Raw genomic sequence first — 18,640 nt, forward strand, 5'->3', positions numbered from 1 at the left:
GATAATACACAGAGAGGGATGCCCCGCATCACACTGATATTACACAGAGAGGGGGGACCCGCATCACACTGATATTACACAGAGAGGGGGGACCCGCATCACACTGATATTACACAGAGAGGGATGCCCCGCATCACACTGATAATACACAGAGAGGGATGCCCCGCATCACACTGATATTACACAGAGAGGGGGGACCCGCATCACACTGATAATACACAGAGAGGGATGCCCTGTGGGTCCTTACCATACTTTGGAGCAAATGCCAAACTTTACTGAAACGGTAATGAGGATTAAGGTAAAACACACCTTTATCCATGGTGTTTTTGGTGCAATAAGGAGCTATCAGCAGTTTAGATTAATCTAACTGGCTGACAGTTCCCCTTTAATAATGGTCATTATTTGCCCTTATTTTTACTTTGTTTAAACATAGCCTAAAGGGGTATTCCTGGAAAAATTGAAAAAAAAAAAAAGAACCAAAATTAACCCTTAACTAAAGAACTTATATATTCCTTGTTGGCTTTACTCGGAGATTGCTGGTCCAGTCACATGATGCAACCTTTCTTACAGTGATGTCCTACTTCCTTTCATCTTCTTGGGTATGGTGACGTCAGCACTTGGGGGCAAAGCCATCTCTCGTACCCAGAACGGCCTTCCTACACGTGCGCAGTGCGATCATTAGTATTGCAGCATGCATCTGCTAATCCCACTGGGTACAGGGACATCAATGCTCCCGTAATCAGGTTCTGCTGGCTACAAGGGCGGTCTTACTGGCTACAAAGGGGTCCTATATGGCTACAAGGGGACCCTGACATTGCAGGCAACACATAGGACAAATATATTTCAATCGCCCTGTTCACACATCTGTACAAGTGTTCAGGTCCACGTCCCGCGCTACAAAAAAATAAAGGATAGATTATAGTGCGGACTTGCATTTGCGGCACGAATCATTGTCTTCTACATAGTGCTCCGTAAACTGCGTAGCACGGTTACTGCACATTCATAGTGCGGTCCACCATTACAGGTCCGTATTCACTGGCTGAACTATGGATGTGTGAATGAGGCCTAACATAGCCTAAAGCAGACCTGTCAGCAGAAAACATTGCTGCAGGTATTGTTATTATAGAAATGTATTCAGGGTTAGCCGAGAAATGTTTAATAAGAAGAGATGGGACAGCTAATTCTGGGAGCCTGTTATGCTGACAAATGCCTCCTGAGTACTTTAGCCCTGTTTGCTTAAAGGGGTAGTGCGGCGCTAAACATTTATTCACAAAATACCCAGAACCACTTTGGGCCAGGCTGGAGTCTCTTGGATGTGATGTGGGGCATCCCTCTCTGTGTATTATCAGTGTGAGATCAGTGGCCCAAACTCATTTAACCCTTTGAAAACACCTGTTACTTATTCAAAATAGGACAAAAATGCCCATCTGCCCACTTTGATGCCAGTTTTTATACCCAGAACCACTTTGGGCCAGGCTGGACTCTCTTGGATGTGATGCGGGGCATCCCTCTCTGTGTATTATCAGTGTGAGATCAGTGGCCCAAACTCATTTAACCCTTTGAAAATAGCTGTTACTTATTCAAATCATGAAAAATGCCTATGTGCCCACTTTGATGCCAGTTTTTATACCCAGAACCACTTTGGGCCAGGCTGGACTCTCTTGGATGTGATGCGGGGCATCCCTCTCTGTGTAGTATCAGTGTGAGATCAGTGGCCCAAACTCATTTAACCCTTTGAAAACACCTGTTACTTATTCAAAATAGGACAAAAATGCGAATCTGCCCACTTTGATGCCAGTTTTTATACCCAGAACCACTTTGGGCCAGGCTGGACTCTCTTGGATGTGATGCGGGGCATCCCTCTCTGTGTATTATCAGTGTGAGATCAGTGGCCCAAACTCATTTAACCCTTTGAAAATAGCTGTTACTTATTCAAATCATGAAAAATGCCTATGTGCCCACTTTGATGCCAGTTTTTATACCCAGAACCACTTTGGGCCAGGCTGGACTCTCTTGGATGTGATGCGGGGCATCCCTCTCTGTGTAGTATCAGTGTGAGATCAGTGGCCCAAACTCATTTAACCCTTTGAAAACACCTGTTACTTATTCAAAATAGGACAAAAATGCCCATCTGCCCACTTTGATGCCAGTTTTTATACCCAGAACCACTTTGGGCCAGGCTGGACTCTCTTGGATGTGATGCGGGGCATCCCTCTCTGTGTATTATCAGTGTGAGATCAGTGGCCCAAACTCATTTAACCCTTTGAAAATAGCTGTTACTTATTCAAATCATGAAAAATGCCTATGTGCCCACTTTGATGCCAGTTTTTATACCCAGAACCACTTTGGGCCAGGGTGGACTCTCTTGGATGTGATGCGGGGCATCCCTCTCTGTGTAGTATCAGTGTGAGATCAGTGGCCCAAACTCATTTAACCCTTTGAAAACACCTGTTACTTATTCAAAATAGGACAAAAATGCCCATCTGCCCACTTTGATGCCAGTTTTTATACCCAGAACCACTTTGGGCCAGGCTGGACTCTCTTGGATGTGATGCGGGGCAACCCTCTCTGTGTATTATCAGTGTGAGATCAGTGGCCCAAACTCATTTAACCCTTTGAAAATACCTGTTACTTATTCAAATCATGAAAAATGGCTATGTGCCCAATTTGATGCCAGTTTTTATACCCAGAACCACTTTGGGCCAGGCTGGACTCTCTTGGATGTGATGCGGGGCATCCCTCTCTGTGTATTATCAGTGTGAGATCAGTGGCCCAAACTCATTTAACCCTTTGAAAACAGCTGTTACTTATTCAAATTAGGAAAAAATGCCAATCTGCCCACTTTGATGCCAGTTTTTATACCCAGAACCACTTTGGGCCAGGCTGGACTTTCTTGGATGTGATGCGGGGTATGCCTATCTGTGTGTATGTAGTGTGAGATCAGTGGCCCAAACTCATTTAACCCTTTGAAAATAGCTGTTACTTATTCAAATCATGAAAAATGGCTATGTGCCCACTTTGATGCCAGTTTTTATACCCAGAACCACTTTGGGCCAGGCTGGACTCTCTTGGATGTGATGCGGGGCATCCCTCTCTGTGTATTATCAGTGTGAGATCAGTGGCCCAAACTCATTTAACCCTTTGAAAATAGCTGTTACTTATTCAAATCATGAAAAATGGCTATGTGCCCAATTTGATGCCAGTTTTTATACCCAGAACCACTTTGGGCCAGGCTGGACTCTCTTGGATGTGATGCGGGGCATCCCTCTCTGTGTATTATCAGTGTGAGATCAGTGGCCCAAACTCATTTAACCCTTTGAAAATAGCTGTTACTTATTCAAATCATGAAAAATGGCTATGTGCCCACTTTGATGCCAGTTTTTATACCCAGAACCACTTTGGGCCAGGCTGGACTCTCTTGGTTGTGATGCGGGGGATCCCTCTCTGTGTATTATCAGTGTGAGATCAGTGGCCCAAACTCATTTAACCCTTTGAAAATACCTGTTACTTATTCAAATTGGGAAAAATGCCAATCTGCCCACTTTGATGCCAGTTTTTATACCCAGAACCACTTTGGGCCAGGCTGGACTCTCTTGGGTATGATGCGGGGCATCCCTCTCTGTGTATTATCAGTGTGAGATCAGTGGCCCAAACTCATTTAACCCTTTGAAAATACCTGTTACTTATTCAAATTAGGAAAAAATGCCAATCTGCCCACTTTGATGCCAGTTTTTATACCCAGAACCACTTTGGGCCAGGCTGGACTCTCTTGGATGTGATGCGGGGCATCCCTCTCTGTGTAATATCAATGTGAGATCAGTGGCTTAAACTCATTTAACCCTTGGAAAATAGCTGTTACTTATTCAAATCATGAAAAATGGCTATGTGCCCACTTTGATGCCAGTTTTTATACCCAGAACCACTTTGGGCCAGGCTGGACTCTCTTGGGTATGATGCGGGGCATCCCTCTCTGTGTATTATCAGTGTGAGATCAGTGGCCCAAACTCATTTAACCCTTTGAAAACAGCTGTTACTTTTTCAAATTAGGAAAAAATGCCAATCTGCCCACTTTGATGCCAGTTTTTATACCCAGAACCACTTTGGGCCAGGCTGGACTCTGTTGGGTGTGATGTGGGGGATCCCTCTCTGTGTATTATCAGTGTGAGATCAGTGGCCCAAAGTCAATTTTATTTTTAAATAATAATTTTGTGGTTTTACTTTCATGCCCATTTTTATGCCAACCGTGGGGTCTTTTTTGCCATTTTTATCACCAGTCCCCTCAGGGCCCCTCACTTACGGTAGGGTATGAATATTATACATTTTCTGTAAGAATAATAGCTAAAACAGGAAAAAGAAAAATCCTCTGAATAAGAAACTGCCGAATAAGAAACCAACTTCAGCCCCGAATAAGAAACTGGCCGAATAAGAAACCAACTTCAGCCTCGTCTCCATATGTGTGTATGAGTTTCCTCCCATGCATACAGGAATTTGAGATAACCGATCTGAGTGACAAAAAGCCATGTACAGCGCTGCGGAATAAGTTGGCGCTATATAAATAACAAAATTCTTCCCATCATATTCTTCTGCTCCGTTTCATTTCACATATGATGTGTTTAATAGCAGCATCTACTGTACATAATTAGGGTATATTCACACTGAGTAAATCAGGCGGAACCTGGCCTGTCTCAGTGTCCCATAGCCTGTTTATGGGAGAGCGTGCCCTCCTCCGCTGCTGCTGCCGCTCTCCGCTCGGAGAACGGCAGCAGAGGAGGAGCTCGTGCTCTCCCATAGACAGGCTATGGGACACTGAGACAGGCCAGGTTCCGCATAATTTACTCAGTGTGAACATACCCATAGTGTAAGGGTGGTATTACACGGGCCAATGGGGCCCCTATAATACCTGTGAACGAGCGCCAATTTACTAGATCACCGCTCGTTTACTGGGCTTATTCCACGCTTAAACTATATACATTACCTATCCACACTCCAGGGTTGCTCCTGCGGTCCGCTTCTCCCCGGGTCCCGCACACTCTAGCTTCAGAGCGGCCTGTCAGCTGACAAGCAGCTCTGAAGCTACAGCATGCGGGACCCGGGGAGAAGCGGACCGCAGGAGCAGCCCTGGAGTGTGGATAGGTAATGTATATCGTCAGTCGCCGGCCGCGTACCGCTATTACACGTAGCGGTACAGTGTCAGCACCAGACAAATATAGGTTCTAACCTATATCAACGGCCATAGTACACACACAGCCTGCTGCAGCCATAGTACATACACACACAGCCTGCTGCAGCCATAGCGCACACCACACACACACAGCCTGCTGCAGCCATAGCATACACACACACACAGCCTGCTGCAGCCATAGCACACACACACAGCCTGCTGCAGCCATAGCACACACACAGCCTGCTGCAGCCATAGCATACACACACAGTCTGCTGCAGCAATAGCACAAACACACAGCCTGCTGCAGCCATAACACACACAGCCTGCTGCAGCCATAGCACACACACAGCCTGCTGCAGCCATAGCACACACACACAGCCTGCTGCAGCCATAGCATACACACACAGTCTGCTGCAGCAATAGCACAAACACACAGCCTGCTGCAGCCATAGCACACACACACAGCCTGCTGCAGCCATAGCATACACACACAGCCTGCTGCAGCCATAGCACACACACACACAGCCTGCTGCAGCCATAGCACACACACACAGCAATAGAACACTGAAGAAAAACACCATAATGAGGATACAGGTTACTGCTGCACTACTTATGTCTTCTCCTCCTCCTCTATATTACACAGGATATCTTCATATTACACTGCTACTCATCCAGCATCCAGGAAGTGAACAGCACAGATCTCCCCCCACACAATGGACTCTTCCAGCTTAGAAACAAACTGCCAAATAGTGACTGACAACTTTTCTTTGACCACCCTTATGTAATAGGGCCAGTGTCCTATTAGAATGTTGCTCATAATATATATTGATGAGCAAAACTTATAAAATTAGTATCAAAACTTAATTTTAAATTGTTCTAAGATTTTTTTTTAAAGCTGAAGTTGGAGTCGGTACATTTTTTCTGACTCCGATTCCGACTCCAGCCAAAACTAGTTCCAACTCCGACTCCAAGACTCCGACTACATAGCCCTGGTTATGACAGCCCTTCTATAGACCTATAGGAAAGCTGTACAGAGGTTTTGCACTGATTTATATAAGCAATCTAATGACTAAAAACTTTTAAAGGAAAAGGGGCACATTTATTAAGAGACAACTTCTTTGCTCTGCATCGCTGGATTTATCAAGAGGAGCACTCCTGCAAATCCGGGTGAAAATATTGATACATTGTGCACATGGGAAGGACATGCCCCCTCTGCGCTTATGGCGTTTAATGAGCAAACTGGAAAAACAGAGCACAATTTTTGCACGGGTTGGGGGGGGGCTCTGTGTGTGCAAAACCTTGCTCAGTTTTTCCAGTCTGCGCTAGGTGCACCGCTTGATAAATGTGCCCCAAAGTGTTTTTAAAAATATACACCCTATAATAGAAATTTAAAACACCCATCCCCTATTTCTAAACATCTGTGCAAACATGGTACTGATAAAAATGAACACAGTCCTAAAACTTCTCCATAAGCTAAGAAATGAAAACATAATATGGGTCATACATTTTTATTTTTTTTTTAGCAGTAAAAACAAAAAGTATACAAATTTGAATAATGTGAATAATGGTAAGCCTCTCAATTTTACTGTACAGTGACCTCTGATTGCCTCACACATTTGTGTAATTATGTGTTTTGATTTTTAGTTTCACCTCACAAATATTTAGTTTCACCTCACACATAAAAAGGTAAAATGAAGGGTGTCAATAAAAAGTAAAACTTGTCTTACAAAAAGACCCCATATAGCTCTGTAAATGGAGAAGTTAAAGTGTCACTGTTGTGAATTTTTTTTGCAGAAATCAATAGTCCAGGCGATTTTAAGAAACTTTGTAATTAGGTTTATTAGCCAAAAAATGCATTTTTATCATGAAAAAGCAGTTTGAAGCTCTCCCCCCTGTCTTCATTGTTCTCCTATGGAGAGAGCTAAAGAAAAGACCAAAACAGGACAACAAAGAGTTAATCTACAAATACCTCACCGTTATCTCCTGGGACAGTCACCACTGACCTGTGTGAGCTCAGATTACAGCTGTCACCCAGCTCCGTGCCTGTAATCCTCTGTTATCTGCTTTCTGCTGCCGGCTAACTCCCTCCTTCCTCCTCCCCCCTCCCCTCTCCCTAGAGCAGACTGGGTACGACTCCTGCAACAAGTCACAATTTTCAGATTTTTTGCAGTGGATGGAAAAGATGAAGGAGGGGGGACCTGGGAAAAGGCTTTTTACATGCAGATAATGGCAGATTTGGCTAATAAACCCAATTACAAATTTTCTTAAAATCGCCTGGACTATTGATTTCTGCAAAAAAAGAAATAAAAAATACGACAGTGACTCTTTAAGGAGAAAAAACAAGTGAAAAGGTAGATTAACATAAAAAATACAGTGAAAATACCCTAGGCCAGATGTTAGCTGGTAATCGATAGGGAAGTAAAAAAGCATAGGTATAGTATTTTACGTTTGTGCTGTTTTACTCACTAATTTGGGTGTGAGTCAGTAGTTGCATGCTATAGGAGTGGTGTCTAATTTTAGCTCAGTTCAGATATTTTTCCCATAGACCTTAGCCTTTTTCCCTACACATTGTTGGTGTATTTTTTCGGCTTTTTTAAAATACATTCTTAAGGCCCTATTCCACAGAACGATTATCAGCCGCAGATAATCGTCGCGTGGAATAGAAGGCAACGACGATGTCGGCTGATCATTATGTTGCTTGTTTTTCAAACATGTTGAAAAACAAGCAACTGTGATAGCAGCGATCTGCTGCCGTCGCACCACGGAAAAGGAGTGGCGGCAGCAGACCGCCACTATCCACTATGGGCTGCCCGGATGATCTAGCGATCACCCGGGCAGCTCCCCGCAGCCCTCCCCCCCAGACTCACCCGCTCGCTGCTGCCACGTGGAATAGCGGCGGGGAACGAGGAGCAAACGAGCCCTGACAGCACTTGTTAGCTCCTCTCCGTCGGCCCGTGGAATAGGGCCATTAGGCTATGTTCACACACATCTTTCTATCAGTCTTTTGGTCAGTCTTTTTTCAACCAAAACCAGGAGTGGGTTGAAAACAGCAACGGTGCAAATGTTTCCATTCAAATTTTTCCTTTCCATTCCAATTTTGCGCCGTCGGTTCCACTCCTGGTCTTTGGTTGAAAAAAAGACTGATTGAAATACTATGTTTGAACATAGCCTTAAATAGAAATCCTTGAATTATGTGATCAAAGAATTACATGACTTGCAATAAAAAAAACACAAAATAGAAACTCGTGAATTAACATACATTGGCCCACATTGCTAAACTGGTTTTGCTCATAGCTATGTAAATCTCAGCGATTGCTTACAACACTGTCAAAAGGCCAAGCGCAGGGCAGTCATTGAGGCTGCTAGGAGAAGCTCAGCTCTCAGTAGGTGAAATTCAATGTAAAGCCTAGTGGATGTCAAGCAGCTGGATAGAAATGAGTACTGGGTAAACTGAGATGTACGCAGCTGGGCTCTTGTGCCTGGGGGAAACACCCTTAAGGCTTTTGGAGCTATTTTCCATAATAAGAGAAACAGATCGCTGATCTCAGGGAGACCAGTCGAATGATAACATTGCCGGCTGTCGGTTAAAACGCTCAATGAAGTGAAACCCTAGGTGCATTGCTCCTTGGGAAACATGACTTATAGGGCCACTTAATATGGTGGTTTTGGTGATTTTCCTACAGGAGCCACCCCTTGACTGGGTCCTTCCCGGAGGGATATCTGGCTAGTCCTGTGTTTTGAGACTTAAAAGAGGCTCCATAGGCTCTTTTTTTGCATATTAATAATAAGACAGCTATCTTGGCAGTAGAGGGCTCCATCTGTAACAGCAAGGTATGCATGAGAACACACTGAGGAGCCCCATCCTCTTAGTTTAACCACCTAAAACCCTGTGACTGGTCTGCTTACACTATTACTAGCTATACTTGAACCTCTTTTTACAGCTTCCTCATGGCAGCACCATACATGGAGGATGTCACCTTTCAGTCTATCAGGAACAGGAAACTGATCTCAAAGGACACTTCCCACAATCCCCTTAGTGTTTTTCCTGTTCCTTACAGGATCAAGGAACACGGAGGTTCCTTCAGGGTCTTTGGATATGGCGGTGGAGCGGCCTACAGGTCCCACCAGGAGAGTCTCTGCTTTAGCTGTAGCATCCTTTGGGGTGCCTCTGGTGACTGCTCCCATTGCAGCACTCCCAGAGCTTATGCAGGGAACATGAAGACGCTGCAGACCCTGGGTGCAATTGCTGCTCTGCTGCTGCCTACTCCAGTGGTGGGAGCATCTGCAGATGTCAGCAAATACAGCATGTCCATGACTTAACATGCCCGCCGGAGACTCTACTGTAACAGAAGTTAGGGGATGGCGGCATGGCGTCTGTTTGCTGCCGCAGTGTCCGTTTGGCGTCAAATTCCCTGCAGCTCTTTCATCTATTTAAACTGCCAGAACTATGGATTATCGATAATTCACTTTTCATGAGTTCCTCATGACAGTACACACATTTTTCCCATAATCCTGTATGGTTTTGGTATAATTACACTGAGGGGGATTGTGGGAAGTGCCGTTTTAACCTCTGTATATTTTCTGTTCCTGATGGGGTCAAAGGTGAAATCCTCCATGTGTGGTGCATGAAAAATGAACACACGTTTAAAGGGGTACTCCAGCGGGGGGGGCATTTTTTCCTGGAACCGTGGAGGAGGTGGCTGAGGGAAACGACGTCCACTCACCTCCCCGGTTCCAGCGGCCCGTGACGTTTCAGGTCCGCTCAGCCAGTCAGTGACGGAGGCGGGATCCGTTTCAAGTCCGCTCAGATCCCGGCTCTGTCACTGACTGTTACGTCTCAGGCCCGCGTCAGACACCAGGAAGCGGCCGGGGACTGGACCGCCACGATGCGGGACCCGCCGCTGGAACCAGGAAGGTGAGTGGACATCGTTTCCCTCAGCCACCTCCTCCCCGGTCCCAGGAAAAAATGCCCCCCCGCTGGAGTACCCCTTTATTGATTTTTCAGGTCTGCATATAGGTCTGCTATTTTTACTCTGTACTCCATGAAAAATCGTCGACAATTGCAACTGTAGTGCATCTATGTCCGCATCCGTTAAAGTTGTACAGTTCTATTTAACAAAGTTTAACTGGTAAAACAAAAATTTAAAGGGGTTGTTCACCCCCCAAAAAATTTTGTTTTTGTGCCAGAGATTTTTAATTTACTTCTATTAAAAAATCTCAAGTCTTCCAGTACTTATTAGCTGCTGTATGTCTTGCAGGAAGTGGTGTATTATCTCCAGTCTGACACAGTGCTTCCTGCTGTCACCTCTGTCCATGTCCAGAACTATCCAGAGCAGTAGCAAATCCTCACAGAAAACCTCTCCTGCTTTTCAGACTGGAAAGAATACCACTTCCATACAAACAGCAGCTTATACTGGCTTTTTTTTAGTTAAATAAAATTACAAATATCTGGCACCAGTTGATTTGAAAGAAAACATTTAACTAGCTTGCCCATACTTAATCTGCGTTTTCCATAGATGTCACAGAACAGATTGGAGATCCGTGAAAAAGCGGAATGTGTGAATAGCCCAATAGATTTATGGATCCGCATTCACAGACAACTTTGTGTGAATAAGGCTTTAGGTTACAAACACACTTGGCGGGTCTGCAGCGAGTCTCCATGCTGCGTTTTTGCAGCGAGACTCGCTGCAGATCCCGGCCCTATACTTTTAATGGCAGACAAACACGCAGCAGGGATGTACATCCCTGCTGCGAGTTTGTCTGCAGCCCGCCCCATTAACCCCGCGGGCCGCGGGAGCTGATACTTCACCTGATCCCGGCTCCGGCGGTTCCCGATGTCTTCAGCAAGCCGGAGCGGGGACCAGGTGAAGCATATGCTCCAGCCAGCCGCCCGCAGCCCCGGCCGCCCGATCGCCCCCCCCCCGCAGCCCGGCCGCCCGATCGCCCCCCCCCCCCCCGCAGCACCGATCGTACACCCCCCCCCCCCGCACACGCCCCCCGATCGAGCGCCCGGGGCTGCAGGGGAGCGTGTAAACGATCGGTGCTGCGGGGGGGGGGGGGCGTGCGATCGTTGCTGCAGTGGGGCGTGCGATCGGTGCTGCGGGGGGGCGTGCGATCGGTGCTGCGGGGGGGGCGATCGGGCGGCCGGGGCTGCGGGCGGCTTGCTGGAGCATATACTTCACCTGGTCCCCGCTCCGGCTTGCTGAAGACATCGGGAACCGCCGGAGCCGGGATCAGGTGAAGTATCAGCTCCGGCGGCCGGGGGGTTAATGGGGTGGGCTGCAGACAAACTCGCAGCAGGGATGTACATCCCTGCTGCGTGTTTGTCTGCCATTAAAAGTATAGGGCCGGGATCTGCAGCGAGTCTCGCTGCAAAAACGCAGCATGGAGACTCGCTGCAGACCCGCCAAGTGTGTTTGTAACCTTAACCCCTTTGTGCTGCAGCTAGTTTGGGCCTTAATGACCAGGCTAATTTTTCAAAATCTGACCTGTCTCACTTTATGCTCTCATAGCTCAGTGATGCTTTAACGTATGCTAGCGATTCTGAGATTGTTTTTTCGTGACATATGACACTTTATGTTAGTGGCAAAATTTGGTCACTACTTTGTGTGTTTTTTGTGAAAAACATCAAAATATCATGAAAAATTTAAAAAATTTGCATTTTATGAACTTTGAAATTCTCTGCTTCTAAAAAAAGAAAGTCGTAGCACATAAATTAGTTACTAAGTCACATTACCAATATGTCTTCTTTATTCTGGCATAATTTGGTAAACATATTTTACTTTTTTAGGGTGTTATGGGGCTTAGAAATTTATCAGCAAATTATCACATTTTCGTGAAACTGATTTTTTTAGGGACCAGTTCTTTTTTTAAATGGATTTAGAAGTCTGGTATCCTGAAAACCCCCATAAGTGACCCCATTTTGGAAACTACACACCTTAAAGAATTAATCTAGGGGTATAATGAGCATTTTAACCCTACAGGGGCTGGAGGAAAGTATTCACAATTAGGCAGTAAAAAAATTGAAAATTTAAATTTTCCAATAATATATACGTTTAGATTAAAGTTTCTCATTTTCAAAAGGAACATGAGAGAAAAAGCACCCCAAAATTTGTAATGCAGGTTCTCTTGAGTACAACGGTACCCCATATGTGGGCGTAAACCACTGTATGGGCACACAGCAGGGCTCAGAAGGAAGGGAGCGCCAATTAGCTTTTCCAATGCAGATTTTGCTGAAGAAGTTTCTGAGCGCCAGGTGCGTTTGTAGTGCCCCTGTAGTGTCAGCAGAGAGAAAAACCCCCATAAGTCACCCCATTTTGGAAAGTACACCCCTCAAAGAATTCATCTTGGTGTGTGGTGACCATTTTGACCCCACAGGTATTACAGGAAAGTATTCAAAAGAAGACAGTAAAAATGAAAAACTTGAATTCTTCCAATAATATGTTCGTTTAGTTTGAAATTTCTCAATTTCACGAGGAACAAGAGGAAAAAAGTACCCCAAAATTTGTAACGCAGGTTCTCCTGAGTACAATGGTACCCCATATGTGGGCATAAACCACTGCATGGGCACACAGGAGGGCTCAGAAGGGAAGGAGCGCCAATTAGCTTTTTCAATGCAGATTTTGCTGCAGAAGTTTCCGAGCGCCAGGTGCGTTTGCAGAGCCCCTGTAGTGTCCGTAGAAGAGAACCCCCCCAAAAGTCACTCCATTTTGGAAAGTGCACCCCTCAAAGTATTCATCTTGGTGTGTGGTGACCATTTTGACCCCACAGGTATTAGAGGAAAGTATTCAAAAGTAGACAGTAAAAATGAAAAACTCAAATTTTTCCAATATTATGTTCTTTTAGTTTGAAATTTCTCAATTTCACGAGGAACAAGAGGAAAAAAGTACCACAAAATTTGTAACGCAGGTTCTCCTGAGTACAATGGTACCCCATATGTGGGCGTAAACCACTGCATGGGCACACAGGAGGGCTCAAAAGGGAAGGAGCGCCAATTAGCTTTTTCAATGCAGATTTTGCTGAAGAAGTTTCTGAGCGCCAGGTGCGTTTGCAGCGCCCCTGTAGTGCTAGCGGAGTAAAATCTCGCCATAAGTCACCCCATTTTGGAAAGTGCACCCCTCATAGAATTTATTTTGGGGTGTGGTGAGCATTTTGACCCCACAGGTATTTGAGGAAAGTATTCAAAAGTAGACAGTAAAAATGAAAAACTCGAATTTTTCCAATAATATGTTCCTTTAGTTTGAAATTTCTCAATTTCACGAGGAACAGGAGAGAAATGTCACCCCAATATATGTAAAGCAGGTTCTCCTGAGTAGAACGGTACCCCATATGTGGGCATAAACCACTGCATGGGCACACAGCCGGGCTCAGAAGGGAAGGAGCGCCAATTAGCATTTTCAGTGCAGATTTTTCTGAAGAAGTTTCTGAGCGCCAGGTGCGTTTGCAGAGCCCCTGTAGTGTCAGCAGAATAGATTCCCCCCAAAAGTCACCCCATTTTGGAAAGTGCACCCCTCAAAGAATTCATCTTGGGGTGTGGTGAGCATTTTTACCCCACAGGTATTAGAGGAAAGTATTCAAAATTGGCCAGTAAAAATGAAAAACTCGAATTTTTCCAATAATATGTTGGTTTAGTTTGAAATTTCTCAATTTGACGAGGAACAGGAGAGAAAACGTACCCCAAAATCTGTAACGCAGGTTCTCCTGAGTACAACGGTACCCCATATGTGGGCATAAACCACTGTATGGGCACACAACAGGGCTCAGAAGGGAAGGAGCGCCGATTTACAGGAGCAAAACCGCAGCTAGTAATGGTTATTAGAATAGCGCAGTTACTAAAATAAGATAAAAAAAATTAGATTACAGGTAATGTGGGGTGGTCACGGGCAACCTGGGGTGGTTACGGGCAACCAGGGGTGGTTATGGGCAACCTGAGGTGGTTACAGGTAATCTGGGGTGGTTACGGACAACATGGGGTGGTCACGGGCAACCTGCTGTGGTTACAGGCAAAGTGGGGGGGTTACAGGCAACGCGGGGTGGTTACGGGCAATGTGTGGTGGTTATGGGCAACGTGTGGTGGTCACGGGCAACCTGCTGTGGTTACGGCAACGTGGGGTGGTTACAGGCAACGTGGGCTGGTTACAGGCAACGTGGGCTGGTTACAGGCAACGTGGGCTGGTAACGGGCAACGTGGGCTGGTTACGGGCAACCTGCTGTGCTTACAGACAATCTGGGATGGTTACGGGAAACGTGGGGTGGTTACGGGCAACCTGCAGTGCTTACAGACAATCTGGGGTGGATACGGGCAACGTGGGGTGGTTACGGGCAACCTGCAATGCTTACAGACAATCTGGGGTGGTTACAGGCAACGTTGGCTGGTTACGGGCAACCTGCAGTGCTTACAGACAATCTGAGGTGGATACGGGCAACGTGGGGTGGTTACGCGCAACCTGCAGTGCTTACTGACAATCTGGGGTGGTTACGGGCAACGTGGGGTGGTTACGGGCAATGTGGGGTGGTTACGGATAAACTGAAGTTCTTATAGGCAATCTGGGGTGGGTACCTGTAATCTGACATGGGCACCGCAATCTGGAGGGGGTCATTGGCAATTTGGGGTGGTCAGAGGCAAGGTGCGGTGGTCAGAGGCGACGTGCGGTGGTCAGAGGCGACGTGCGGTGGTCAGAGGCGACGTGCGGTGGTCAGAGGCGACGTGCGGTGGTCAGAGGCGACGTGCGGTGGTCAGAGGCGACGTGCGGTGGTCAGAGGCATTGTGGCGTGGTCAGAGGCATCGTGGCGTGGTCAGAGGCATCGTGGCGTGGTCAGAGGCAACGCGCAGTGGTTACGTGCAATCTGGGGGGGTTACATGTAATCTGGCATGATTACGGGGAACCTGGGGGGGTTATGTGCAACCTGGAAGGGTTACAGACAATCTGGGATTGTTACTGATAAACTGAAGTGCTTATAGGTAATCTGGGGTGGGTACATGTAATTTGGGGTGGTTACGGGCAATCTGGAGGGGGTCACTGGCAATTTGCGGTGGTTACGGGCAACGTGCGGTGGTTACGGGCAACGTGCGGTGGTTACGGGCAACGTGCGGTGGTTACGGACAACGTGCGGTGGTTACGGGCAACGTGCGGTGGTTACGGGCAACGTGCGGTGGTTACGGGCAACGTGCGGTGGTTACGGGTAATCTGGGGAGGGGTTAGGGGTAATTTGGGAGTAAACTGCAATTATTACTATAATAAAAAGTGTGTGTTTTATTTTTTTGTATGTTTGTCACTTTTTGTACTTTACATATTCATTTTCACTGTATTACTATGATTACTGTGATATTTTCTATCTCAGTAATCATAGTTCAGTGACAGAGACCAAATTGGTCTCTGTCACTTTAAATTTTCAGAGTTGGCTGGTTGTGAAGCGCATGCGCACTTCATAACCAGCCAGGACGTCGAGGAGGAAGGAGCTCCGTCGATCCGGTGAGTATATGGGGAAGGGAGGGTGACTGGGGGACGGGGGTGACAGGGGGGGTGGGGGGCGACTTGGGGGGTGGGGGGACATCACTTTTTATCCCCTGTCACCAATCATTCATGGTGACAGGGGATAAAAAGTGCCGGGAGCACATGGCACAAGCGATCAGCGGTATATAGTATATACCGCTGATCGCTTGTACCGGGACCCCACAGGGGGGTCCCCGATGACTGCCCCATGCTCTCTGCTACCTCCGGTGGCGGAGAGCATGGGGCTTTCATTCATTTTAACCTTTTAATCGCTGTGAACCGACGTTAGTCGGTTCACAGCGATAGCGGCGGCCATCTTGGAAATGATGGCCGCCGGGGGAGGGGGGTTAGTTATCGGGGCACTAGGGGGGGCTGATCTGAGGTCTGGGGGATACTTATTTCATCTCCCCCCGCCGTAGATTCACAGCGGGGGGAGATGAAAGGCGGCGGCGGCACCGGTAATCTCCATTACCGACGGTCGCCGCTATAACGTTAATAGCGGCGATCGTCGGTAAGGGGGGGGGCCGGGACGGACCTCACACACTGCCCCAACCCCTCAGCTACCTCCGGTAGCCGGGGGGATGGGGTGGGGGCCGTCCCGGCCCCGCAGCCTTATTCTCTGCCATCGCCGTAAAAAGCTGATGGCAGCAGAATAAGGCCCATTAGTGACCGCCGTAGAAAGCCGTATCGGCGGTCACTAAGGGGTTAAAGAAGCAGTTCACTTTTTTTTTTTCAATCAATGCACCGATATTCAGGCCATGTTTCCCCCGATCTATGTTTGCATTAACTTACCCCCTTCCAAATATCAATTTTCCACCTCTTTTTATCGGACTCCGCGGCCATCTTGTTGTCATCTTCGGCACCGAGACCGTTGCGGACACTCCCCCAACAGCGTGGCTACGCACGGCTACGCTTCTCCTTCATTTTCCTACAACTCCCAGCCTCCCTTTCGCAATGAAGCACTGCCTTTATTCCACGCCCCACTTTATGGGCGTGTTTCCAAGCCCAGAAGACAGCCGTCAGCACCCGAAGAGTAGAGGTGTGCTGTGTCGTGGGCGCGCACATACAGCAGCACGGTGTCTCGTCCGCGCGCTTGTTTGCCAGCTATGAGGTGGTGGGGGCACCCACATGTCGCAGCATGAGTCGGTATGTATGTAATCTCTTATTTGGGCACAGTTTAAACAGTCTGTGGTGTAGGGGCTGCACATGTCCGCCAGCATGCTGTGTCGTGGGCGCGCACATACAGCAGCACGGTGTCTCGTCCGCGCGCTTGTTTGCCAGCTATGAGGTGGTGGGGGCACCCACATGTCGCAGCATGAGGCGGTATGTATGTAATCTCTCATTTGGGCACAGTTTCAACAGTCTGTGGTGTAGGGGCTGCACATGTCCGCCAGCATGCTGTGTCGTGGGCGCGCACATACAGCAGCACGGTGTCTCGTCCGCGCGCTTGTTTGCCTGCCGTGAGGTGGTGGGGGCACCCACATGTCGCAGCATGAGGCGGTATGTATGTAATTTCTAGTTTGGCCAAATTTGTATATCCAGGGGTCCATAGTCATCAGCATGAGGTGCCAGGTATTGTCTTCTCATTTTCTGTCTTTGTGGGTTGGCGGGAATTATTTGCAGTTGTCCACTTAGCGGGAAGAGACTATTGGCGGGAAATTTTTGCGCGAAGTGCGCCCTTTTGGCGTGTTTGAAATCCACCAGCTGGATATGTGTATGGTGAATTTATCAACTGCACCTGTGCAGAGTCTGCGAAGTGTGAGCTGCACCTGTGCAGTCTGCGAAGTGTGAGCTGAATTCATGCATTATTTATTTATGATATTTCACTTTTGATGATATGTGGTCTTTGAGCTACACTATTGGACAATGTGATGTCGAGTACCAGTACCTGAAATGCTCTTATCAATGAGCTTGTGTCGTTTATAGAAAGATGCTGTTCCATTAGATTGTTTTAAAATAATTTTTTATCTCCCCTATTCTAGAAACAATTATCTTGCAGCTTGACCGTTGGCCCATATCAAAAAAGATCAATTGATGAACTTTACTGATTGCTTTCTCTATCAAGTAAGAAAAAACTATATTAGAGGAGAAGGTGCCACTTCACCAGTACAATGGACTCCAGTGTGACCGATTCTTCGTTAAGTTGAATATTTTTTCATACTAATATTATATATCAAAAACATTTATATGACTTATCAAGCACGTTGTGTTTTTTTGTTTCATGGAGATAAGGGATGGCCAGGCGTAATATATTCTGTAAATCCTTGAAGTCTATAGGACATAGTTCTCTTCTGCTGTTGATCCTATAACATGTAGTCCATGCCAGCAGACTATCATATCTTTTTATGTTGGTTCCAAACAATATCCACTGGTATCATCTAATCTAGCATATGTGTTTTATTTATGGTATTTTAATCTTACCTTTTTACATGTCTTACTATAAACATTTATTCATTTATATACATATATATTTAATTTTCAGTTTGAGGATGAAAATTTTTCCATAATTAGTGGTTGCTCAGCATTTTCATCAACAAATGAAGACGACCTTGATACCCAAAGAAGTGTAAGTAATTAATTTTTATTTTTAATTAAATTTCATGTTTTACATGTACGGATGGTCCAAAACGTCATACAGCCTATGGCCATGGCTGTATCCCATTTTTCCAGGCGGTCCTCCAGCTGTATTCACCCGCTGCACAGGGCAGCCAGACAGCGTGAATCATAGCCGATCAGGAACATTGGCCTGTTTGGACCCTCCCTAGTTAAATATTTATAGTGTCTGTAACAACAGTCCGTGGCTGAAGCACTGGAGGCGGGCCAAACCACCTTTAGTGAGAGGAAACCTCAGCCCCTCTATGATATGGTTCCATTGATTCTAATGTAGTCAAGTCATGGAGGGGCTGGGGTTTATTCCATCACTTGTTTTGTCAGCCATCCTCCATTGCTTTAGTCTGGGCCTGGTGGTACAGTCACTTCATTT

The 18,640-nt window shown here is 46.6% G+C and overlaps 1 protein-coding gene across 1 annotated transcript in view; it reads left to right on the top strand.

The window, feature by feature from the left end:
* The window catches only part of LOC138783368 (uncharacterized), a 32,697-nt gene that overhangs the window by 11,328 nt on the left and 2,729 nt on the right, over window positions 1-18,640 (top strand). Inside the window, exons 2-3 of the mRNA XM_069958008.1 lie at window positions 9,223-9,335; window positions 18,140-18,223. Coding sequence (XP_069814109.1) covers window positions 9,223-9,335; window positions 18,140-18,223 — 197 coding nt within the window. The remainder of the gene's footprint in view (window positions 1-9,222; window positions 9,336-18,139; window positions 18,224-18,640) is intronic.

This window comes from Dendropsophus ebraccatus, chromosome 1, assembly GCF_027789765.1.
Source record: "Dendropsophus ebraccatus isolate aDenEbr1 chromosome 1, aDenEbr1.pat, whole genome shotgun sequence".
Taxonomy (NCBI): domain Eukaryota; kingdom Metazoa; phylum Chordata; class Amphibia; order Anura; family Hylidae; genus Dendropsophus; species Dendropsophus ebraccatus.